The 11,643-nt window shown below is 41.0% G+C and overlaps 1 protein-coding gene across 1 annotated transcript; it reads left to right on the top strand.

The window, feature by feature from the left end:
- Positions 1-1,787: 1,787 nt before the first annotated feature.
- LOC124148079 (uncharacterized threonine-rich GPI-anchored glycoprotein PJ4664.02-like) lies at positions 1,788-11,344 on the top strand. Its single transcript, XM_048386669.1, has 7 exons — positions 1,788-2,181; positions 4,218-4,298; positions 4,963-5,568; positions 7,072-7,132; positions 8,987-9,101; positions 9,673-9,849; positions 10,352-11,344. The coding sequence occupies exons 1-7, from the start codon at positions 1,872-1,874 to the stop codon at positions 10,466-10,468; spliced, it is 1,467 nt and encodes a 488-aa protein (XP_048242626.1). The 5' UTR covers positions 1,788-1,871; the 3' UTR covers positions 10,469-11,344.
- Positions 11,345-11,643: the final 299 nt, after the last annotated feature.

The following is an 11,643-nucleotide window of genomic DNA, read 5'->3' as shown; positions in this document are numbered from 1 at the left end:
TACAAATGCAGAGTCAGGATTAATTGAAACAAATTGCCACATTTCTATCAAATCTAATTGTTTTAATGTTTGGGGAAAGACCCGAGCCGCAGAGGTCTACAAGCACAGATGTACAACTGATCCTGCTAGGCTTCTGTCTCAGCTAAGTTGTTTTGCAATTTATGTCTCCAAGGGTAACACACTTGTTAAATGCCTCAGCTAAGTTCCAGTTAGACAGTGATCTTCAGTATGTCAGACTATTGTTTTGATATCCCAGTAATAAAAGTTTAACTGTTAATATTTTTCAGTTCTATTTCAGACGAAGGACAGTAAATATTCAATTATGTCACAGATTCAAATAACACACACTTGTACAATTCTATAGACTGACATGAGGATGACTACCAAAGCTAGATCATCTTCGAGGGCGTCGTAAACTGCCATTACCAGGGGCGTATTCATAGCAAATCTTAGAGTGCTTTATAAAAATTCTAGAACATACCAGAAGTTATTTTTCTTGAGTCAATTCCATAAATACAATTATGAATTGTGTTAGTCAATGTATCATAATTCTGAGATTGCTTTTGGAATCTTCATGAATGCGGCCCCCGGCTGTCTACGGGTGGTTGTTCTACCCCCTGAGCCTAACTATAAAGAGTGATACATAGCGCCGAGGTACTGTTGTCACAGCTACATTATCAGTCTGTAAAGTCTTTAAAGTAATGACGTTAATAAAGAATGTACCTTCTGAGTGAGCTTAAAGTATTAACTTGAGCCATCAATACATTGTTGAATGCATTTTAAAGGAACAATGCTTTGATACCAAACATGTATACAAAATATCAAAGAAGATTACTTAATCTTGATCGTACTTATGGCCACCTGTAGGAGGATAAGTTACCCCATGTTTGATGTGAGTGTACACTGTCGACGCATTGTTGATATCACTTTATACCAACAATGTAATGATTACAAACACACATGTATCATAATTATCACCTGGATGTCACAGGTGCAGATTGATCGTTTTCTAAAATCGTCAACTCTGGCCATTGTCGAGGGAAGATGAAAAATGCTTGGTTGTAGATATTCTCATATAGATTTATGTCAAGAAGTAGAAAGTCAATCGAGGACGTTGACGCAAAATCAGCCAAGTGGCACTTTGTAATCACCCGATGGCCATTAGTCGGCGCATGACACAACCACGAAGTGACTGTTCTCACTGGAATACCCAAGAGGGTCCTCACTAATGTCTACTTGTCTTTACAACTTCTCCTCTGAAACCATTCCAATAATGAAGTCTAACAATCGTGTCAAAAAATTACAATCGTTACGGAAGCCTTAGTCTTCCGACCGTTTTGTTTATTGATACTTTATATATGCTAGTCTATCATGCCCGACAGGAGACACGACTGTACAAACTGAACAGCATGTTTGTTTGAAGACACGTGTTCATTCAATCATGTGATCACATTCTTTATAATTTCTGTTCCTTTCACAGTTCGTTTTGCATTGATACGTAATGTAATTGCATACAGCTGAACTTTGTTTAATTTGGTGTCGTGAGAGTTCAACCAAACTTAGAAGTAATATAAGAGCACTGGGACACTTTAATCTTGTGATGATGTTCACATTGAGCTTTGATCGAAACCCCCCTGAAAGTAAAGTCAGCCATCTGTTTCAATGAGAAAGACTTGGTACATGTTAAAACAAGATTGTCAGTGCCAGGTGTGGAGTCACATGGACTCGACCACGAATGAGTGTTTCACAAAAGGCAATAACGGTCATGCGCATGAGGATATTACTCTGGTAGGAGATGTAAGCACACAAGATTTATTGAAAAAAATGACTGCGAAGATTATTTTCGTTGAAGATTAAGAGGATTTCCAATAATGTCTGACATTTTGAAAGCGATGTTCGTTGTTCTGGTCATGTTGACCGGTGTATTTATAAGTATTCATGGAAGCAGTATGTGTGTGGATGAGGTTTTTCACCTGATATTCAGAGACAAATCCGCCACAGATTACGTTGTAAGTGGGAAGACGGTGCCAAGTCGGGCGGAGTGTTCTGTCCTGTGTCATCAAGAGGAAGGGTGTGTGTCTATGGCGTATTCAGACTCAGGAGAGTGTGTCCTCCACGGCGAGTTGCCACAGACTCTGACAGTGGTCAGCAAACAGGACACTGACATCTACTACCGCCAAGGTAAGATATACCTGACACTGACATCTACTACCACCAAGGTAAGATATACCTGATACTGACATTTACTACCGCCAAAGTAAGATATACCTCACACTGACATCTACTACCGCCAAGGTAAGACATACCCCACTCTGACATCTACTACCACCAAGGTAAGATATACCTGACACTGACATCTACTACCACCAAGGTAAGATATACCTCACACTGACATCTACTACCGCCAAGGTAATATATACCTTACACTGACATCTACTACCACCAAGGTAAGATATACCCCACACTGACATCTACTACCACCAAGGTAAGATATACCTCACACTGTCATCTACTACCGCCAAGGTAATATATACCTTACACTGATATCTACTACCGCCAAGGTAAGATATACCTGACACGGTCATCTACTACCACCAAGGTAAGATATACCTTACACTGATATCTACTACCGCCAAGGTAAGATATACCCCACACTGACATCTACTACCGCCAAGGTAAGATATACCCCACACTGACATCTACTACCACCAAGGTAAGATATACCTGACACTGTCATCTACTACCGCCAAGGTAATATATACCTTACACTGACATCTACTACCACCAAGGTAAGATATACCCCACACTGACATCTACTACCACCAAGGTAAGATATACCTCACACTGTCATCTACTACCGCCAAGGTAATATATACCTTACACTGACATCTACTACCACAAAGGTAAGATATACCCCACACTGACATCTACTACCACCAAGGTAAGATATACCCCACACTGACATCTACTACCACCAAGGTAAGATATACTCCACACTGACATCTACTACCACCAAGGTAAGATATACCTCACACTGTCATCTACTACCGCCAAGGTAATATATACCTTACACTGACATCTACTACCACCAAGGTAAGATATACCTGACACTGACATCTACTACCACCAAGGTAAGATATACCTCACACTGTCATCTACTACCGCCAAGGTAACATATACCTGATACTGACATCTACTACCGCCAAGGTAAGATATACCCCACACTGACATCTACTACCGCGAAGGTAAGATATACCCCACACTGTCATCTACTACCGCCAATGTAATATATACCTTACACTGACATCTACTACCACCAAGGTAAGATATACCTCACACTGTCATCTACTACCACCAAGGTAAGATATACCTCACACTGGCATCTATTACCGCCAAGGTAAGATATATCTCACACTGACATCTACTACCACCAAGGTAAGATATACCTGATACTGACATCTACTACCGCCAATGTAAGATATACCTCACACTGACATCTACTACCGCCAAGGTAAGATATATCTCACACTGACATCTTCTTCGGCCTAGGTAAGATATACCTCACACTGACGTCTACTACCACCAAGGTAAGATAGATATATCTCACACTACCATCTACTACCACCAAGGTAAGATATATCTCACACTGACATCTACTACCGCCATGGTAAGATATACCTGCCACTGACATCTACTACCACCAAGGTAAGATATACCTTACACTGACATCTACTACCACCAAGGTAAGATATACCCCACACTGACATCTACTACCGCCAAGGTAAGATATACCTGACACTGACATCTACTACCACCAAGGTAAGATATACCTCACACTGACATCTACTACCACCAAGGTAAGATATACCCCACACTGACATCTACTACCGCCAAGGTAAGATATACCCCACACTGACATCTACTACCACCAAGGTAAGATATACCCCACACTGACATCTACTACCACCAAGGTAAGATATACCCCACACTGACATCTACTACCACCAAGGTAAGATATATTTCACCCTGACATCTACTACGGCCTACGTAAGATATATATCACATTGACATCTACTACCGCAGTGTAATATATCGTAAGTATAATCTTCAAATTGTTTCAGATTATTTTGATATGTAGTGTTGCTTCTGTTGTTTGAACAAATCGGGATGTAGTTGCAGACTAACTACAAGTAGGATATATTTTTTTATCAAAACAGGTGCAGTGCCCTTCTCGACAACAACAATGGCACAGACAACGACACCTACTGCAACTTTAACGCTCCTGACAACGACTGAAGGTAATAACAACCTTTGTGACTGATGTACATGTAAATTCTGAAGCGATGTTTTTACGTTTACAAGTTACAAATACCAAAAGTTCTTGTAAATTCTGACATATTGACTTCTACGCCCTAGAACCTGGAACTTTGGGTAGAAGTGTTATTGGCAAAGAGGCGCTTTCATTATTAGTGAGTTTCTCCCGAATTGGGTCGTATATGTAATGTTTTCTGAACGAAAAATAGTAGGAAACATTTAATGATTAGTGACATTAGTGACGAGAACGAAAATTGAAATGGGTAAATTATTGATCTCCCAATGGTGACCAGACCGAAAATATTGATTGGACCAATTTATATAGCTCAATTTTAAAGAATAACAATCGGTATTTCATACTAACATAGATCCAAAGATTAGTTTTGTGTCCTGTGTTCCAAATGTCAATTCCAATTGGTCGGTCATCGTTTCTTTGAACCACATTCAGCATGCCAAGGAAACAATTCTTTGTTTTGTAAAATCTGAGGCAAGATTATTTTGTCAAGTCTTCTCTGGAAGGAACAATTTAAATTTATGAAATATTAACAATCGAAAATATCGCCTTCCACATTATAACCTAAAACACTAAACTAAATTCCGTCACAAATAATAACAATGATAACAATGAAATGCTTGTGAAACGCATAGATGTTTCGTCTACATCAACCGTCAATGCTGCAACTCCACTGACTGCATCAACTGCGACAACGCCAACAACGATGACAACTGCATCATCTGTGACACCTCCAACACCAATGACAACTGCATCAACTGTACCGACTACAACAACCCCGGCAACCGCCAGTACAACAACGGAAACCATGACGACCGCCATCACAACCGCCACCGCCGCCACTGCTCCTACGAGTGTTTCTTCCACTACTACTGCAACTGCTTCACCTACGACGACTACTACTACTACTACCCAATCTCCTACTTCTGCCACTATCACTTCTCTATCTCCATCTCTATCTAGTACAGCTGCTACTTCTACTACATCTACTACTACCACTACTACTACCACCAGTCCATCTACAACTACATCCACTACCACGACAACACCAACAACGACCACTTCGTTAACGACTACTATTACTGTTTCTTCTACTGTTTCTTCTACTACTACTACTACTACTACTACTACTACTACTACTACTACAACTACTACTACTACTACCACTCCATCTACAACTACAAGTACATCCACTACCACGACAACATCAATAACGACGACTACGGAGGCTACATCACAAGGTATGAAACCTGTCTGTCCTGATGAATCCTCCAAATCTGAAGCAACTGAGATCGCATAAGATATTGATAACTGGAAACGAAACAGGGTGGTGACGATATGAAATATATCTCGGGATTGATCAGTCGTGTATCTGTGATCATAATCAGTCACTCGCCGAGTGAGTGAGTGAGTATCCTTTTACGCCTCTTTGAGTAATATTCCAGCACTATCACGGCAGGGGACACCAAAAATAGGCTTCACACATTATACCCATGTGGGGAATCGAACCCGGGCCTTCGGCGTGACGAGCGAACGCTTTAATCACGAGGCCCGTCACTCGTCGAGACAGACCAGGTAGCTTTTTTAATATAGAAAGTCACACATCCAAATTATCTTTTTCTCTCAAACCGTTGTACATTGCACTGTCCAGTGCAAAAGAATCTTCCCAAGGCGAGAGAATTAACTGACTTTAAAAGTCCAGTTTCCACCCTTGCCGAACTAGGCTTGAATTCCTGGGTTCGATCGTAGCGCCACCAGTGGTTATTATGAGTTATGTCCCTTCTGAGCCTCTCCTATGGACCAATCCGATTCAATCGCTTGCATTTGTTTCAAACAAAATGGCGGCGCCCAGTCAAGACGATCTGATCGATAATCAAGATCTATATTGTGATAAAACGGGTGTTACATCGCGAAATGCATCAAATCACGTGAGCATCTTGATTAAAAACATGAAATGATTTGGAAAATATCTGCTGACGCCAAGTTGGTAGTTCACAAGCTTTTGAATTCCTGCTGTCGACCGAAATCTGCATGCCGATTACGTTACACAGTGTTGATTGGACTATGCATAGACTTGTTAGTCCAGCCAAAGTATAACTCAATAATACCAGCCTAGTTCAGTAAGGGTTGACACTGGACTTTTTAAGTCAGTAAACTACCTTTCCTCGGCAAGACGGCCATACACGTGAGCATCTTGATTAAAAACATGGAATGATTTGGAAAATATCTGCTGACAACGAGTTAGCGGTGCACATGCTTTGCAAATCCTGCAATCGATTGAAATCTGCACGACAGTTTATGAACCGGATTTCGATTTCGGTGCGCGATTTTGATTGGACTATGCATAGACTCGTTAGTCCAGCCAAAATGTAACTCCGTAATGCCAGCCTAGAGTGGAAACTGGACTTTTAAAGTCAGTTCACTCTCTTGCCTCGGGAAGATGGTGCAAAAGGGGAGGGAGGGAGGGAGATAGCGAGGGAGGGAGTTTTAACCATTGGTTAATTAAACAATATTCCAGCAATATCATAGGAGATATAGGGGACACCCCAAAGGGGCTTTACATCTTACATGGGGGAAAAGGCACCCGGGCCTTCGGCGCGAAGAGCGAACACATTACCACCCCTGTTTACAATGACTAATATTCATATTTGGTACTAACGATAACATGTTGTAGTGGATGTAGTTGTAGTTGATGTAGTTGTAGTTCCCCGCACATGATTCATCTGACCTCGTCCTTATTGTAGAGGTGGAACTGTGGGCGACAGCTGTGCTGGACTACTCGTCACAGGACAACTCCGGAGACAAGTAACTACCGTATTCGACGCAATAAGCGCCCAGGGCGCTCTCAAAATTAGAAATAGGGGGCTCTTATTAGAATATAATTTTGATGAGAAAAGTTGAAAGATTGTTAATTTCGTAGTTTATGCTGTCAGCCTGAAAGGACACAAAAGAAAAGTATGTGCGTATCATACACGACAGATATATTTTCCAGAATTTAATTGCCCATATTTAAGGGTGCATGTAACACACGAGTGTGTATTGTACACGAATAAGTCTTGTGTACATTGATCAATCGGAAGGGGTGCTAACTGGGATTGTTCATTAGCCAATATATTAGAAACTATCGCCGTGGGCGCTTATTAGAGTTGTGCGCTTATTACGTCGAATACGGTACTTTTTATCTTCGTCGATTTCAATAACAAACAATACATTTATTTTCGGGTTACGGAGTCGTCCGACTAAAGACACATGGCAACATCAAGACATTATTTGGATTTGCTCTATTGCTGATTATTACCACACAAAAAAACAAATCCAGCTGCAAAAATGATGAAATATTAAAGTAACCCTTCGATTTCTCGTCAGATTATATATGTTTTCGGACATCATACGTTTTCGGAAGGCCATGTTTATCGCGAGTACTCCCGTTTATACGAGGGTTGTGGCGTCACAACGACATTGTAAATACTCAGATGATGGCTTGATTTTAAGAATGTTCTGTCTTTCATAGTGAGTTAGTGAGTATGGTTTTACGCCGCTTGTAACAATATTCCAGCAATATCACGGCGGGGGACACCAGAAATGGGCTTCACACATTGTACCCATGTCGGGGCTGTCTTCTATAAGTGAGTGAGATGTACGGTTCTTGTGATTAGCGAATGTTTCTTAAGCCACTCAATATATATATATAGTAAACGTACCACAAGTAAGCATTGTGATCATGAATTTTAACAATATTAACAAATAAGTTCCCGAAGAAAAATTATCGGTCCAATCAAATTCATGCAAATTAATTACATAAAGACCGAGTTCGACTTATATTGAATAATATTGTTGCGGGTCCAGCCACAGCAATACACTGATGCAGTGACACGACACGTGCACTTTGACCCCTCAAGGGAGTAATAGGTCCGCATTGTTCCATGCGTGGCACGTGTCTATTGGTTGAATGCGTTTATTGGTGATGGAAGAACACAATGTTTGTTTCTTTGTGTGTTTATTTATTTATTTGTTTGTTTGTTTGTTTAACGCATCTTCCCTAGGCAAGAGAGTTAACTGACTTTAAAAGTCCAGTTTCCACCCTTGCCGAACTGTAAGGTTCGAGGGGGTCGCGGGTGGCCCAGTCGTCTAAGGCGCCGCGATTCGCGGTACAGAGTTGCGTCCCTTGGACACGCCAGAAACATATGATTGTGAGTTCGAATCCCGGTTCGCCACGATTATGTTTCTAGGTTTGTCAGCACTGTACCCGTGCTCGTGGGTTTCACCGAAGTGGTGAACGTCCGAGACCTGCATCACTTCGGGCTTTCCTCCCACATCAAGCTGACACGCCGTGATATAACTGGAATACTGTTAAAAGCGGCGTTAAACACAACTCACTCACTCACTTTATGGTTTGAGGTAGCCTGACGCCCCCTGGTACACGGGATCATGAACGGGGTACATCACACCACGTGCCCCTAGATCTATTGACAACTTATATTGTACATATGTGACCAAAAGAAAATCGTTCACAGCAAGACGAAATTCAGAAATTGGATTAATTGCGATAGAAGAACTTCACGACACAGGTGAGCTTCAGTACCGTCTACCCACAAATCTCTTACCATTTCGTCCTGTTCAATATACATGTGGAATTTAGATAACGGTTATGTTTGTCAGCAACGCCGCTAGCCAAGTGATTGGACAACCCGATGTCTACCCCGTCTACGGTCACGACGTCAAAGCATGGGGACAGTCCGATATAAACTATTATAGACACAACCAATATGTGAAGGTGAGTGGCCCAACAACAAAGATGAGTGGATGGGTGGGTGAATGAGTGAGTGGATGGGTGAGTGAGTGAGTAGATGGGTGAGTGAGTGAGTGAGTATTTCACTTAAATCATGGTGTGTCACCTTCAAGTGGCAGGACAAGATCTTTGAGTAAATGCAGTGAAGCATGACAAGATCGTTTATTAGCAGGGTCCTGTGAAACAACAGGGCCAAAACAAACGATTTTGCTTTGTCTAGATATGTGAAATGTCTACGATATCTAAGAATTGTGCTTTGAAGGGTGTTAATGGAAAGCTATGCCATATTGATGAGTGAGTGAGTGAGTTTGGTTTAACGCCGCTTTTTAACACTGTCAGTATTCCAGTTATATCGCGGCGTGTCAGCTTAATATGGGAGGAAAGCCCGAGGTGATGCAGGTCTCAGATGTTTACCACTTTGATGAAACCTACGAGCACGCCTTAGACGACTGGGCCACCCGTGCCCCCCCCCCCCCCCCCCCCCCCCCCCCCCCCCCCCCCCTCCCATATTGATGAAGTTGTAGAGAGTCATCATTCAGGTCGCACTTGTTTCCAGTTGCAGTACGCCATGAAACTCTTCATCTCGGAAGTGCACGTGTACGAGACGTACCGCGCTGGCGCAACGTTTAGGGTGGAGCTCCTGGCGCCTTCTGGGGTATATGTTGATATGTATAGGGCGACCTATTTATCCCGTCTCTCTTCAGTTCGAATCTTCAAAGTCATTCTAACAAATGTAAGAACTCATTCGCACTCTTTCTCCGAGTCTTTATTATCATCATTTTCTCTCGATATTGTAACATGCTAAAGTGAAAATATTTATAGAAGTTAAATTTTATATAAATATATATGTAATGATATAACGTTTGTAACGTCTTAAAGTGATTGAGGGAGTGAACGAGTATGGTTTTAAGCCTCTTTTAGTAATATTGTACCCATGTGAGGAATCGAAGCAAACGCTTTAACCATTAGGTCATAACGATAAATACAACCCCTTAATGAAACGTTAATAGATACACCTGGGGGAAACATAGAAAAACGCAATTGCCGATCGCACCCAAAAAGTGGAGAAAAGGTACAGATAATCGACGTGGCAATTGTGAGAATATCTAGGAAATACTTGTTTGACATTGCCGAGGTCGGATTGTATTCTATCGTCATTGGTCCCTGATTAGTCTTTGATTTATTTTTTGTTTTTATTTGTTATATTTTCACATAATCAATACCTGGTCTTTCAGCCTGCAAGCTTCACGTCTGACGTCATCCGAATATGGGTGGATCCGTATTTCGCCTATGGGGCTACAGAAATAGACGCTGTCAAAGTTGTAGGAATGACCGATCCCAGTTCGCGATAAACAAACTTTCCCGACATGCAATACAAGACTTGTCTGGATGGTAATTGTGAACAAACTAGAGTATAGGCCACAGTCTTTTTTTGTCTTTTTTCTTTTTTCTTTTTTTTTTATATTATTTATTCATGTTAATTGTCCACGATTTTACATGGCCCTGTACATTGCCACGTGGACTGGCACACCAGGGTTTATATTTTTATATTTGGGTTTGAGTTGCTTAAAGCAATAATACTCATCTAATTATTCAGTACACATTTAATTTTTTCTGCAAGATTAACATTGTTATACTGTAGCACTTTGTATTGTATTTCTAGTTCTCTTTTAAATATTCTAAAAAGGCAGTCGGCTTCAGTTACTTTACATCTGTACACAATATACTTTGCTAGCAGTAGTAAATAATTCATCAAAGTACACTCCTCTGTGCCTCCTTCTATACCATACAATACAGTATCTCTGTAATTATCATGAATCTGATTATGTACATTAACCTTCGCCCACTTAAATAATTCTATCCAAAAGGGAAATACATTTGAACAGTAAAACATGTAATGTCTAACAGTATCTATACTACCACAATGTTCACATACATTACTTTCTTTAATGTTAATTCTGTTTAAATACTGATTACAAGGAATGATTGAGTGTAGAATTTTGAATTGCAGATGCTTATACTTGTTTCCAATTCTCATGTCCTAAAAACATCTTCATAAGCAGCTTGGAAAACATTATAGATTGTATTATACCAAAATTTACTTTTACAAGGTGTGTCAGCATGTCTGAATCCTTGAACTTCAGGATGTGGTTTAAGTTCTATAGGACCCGCGTTTTGGAAACTAAACATGTTCTACCATATTGCCTTCCTAACAGCATTGCATGGGCGGATACAGCTTTTTTTAAAAGGGGGGGTGGGGGAGGGGGTGGCGGGTGCACAATTGAGAAGCTAAGAAACCATTTAAAACAGTTAGGACTGAGAAACCGTGTACTCTCTTGTTATAGTTTATGATTATGATCTTATGATCTGTTTAACCAATGCTGCATCACGAAATCCCTGTGCAACACACACACACACACACACACACACACACACACACACACACACACACACACACACACACACACACACACACACACACACACACACACACACACACACACACACACACACACACACACACACT

This window comes from Haliotis rufescens, unplaced genomic scaffold (assembly GCF_023055435.1).
Source record: "Haliotis rufescens isolate VD_foot unplaced genomic scaffold, xgHalRufe1.0.p SCAF_10, whole genome shotgun sequence".
Lineage (NCBI taxonomy): Eukaryota > Metazoa > Mollusca > Gastropoda > Lepetellida > Haliotidae > Haliotis > Haliotis rufescens.
This window is presented reverse-complemented; position numbering and strand designations above follow the sequence as displayed.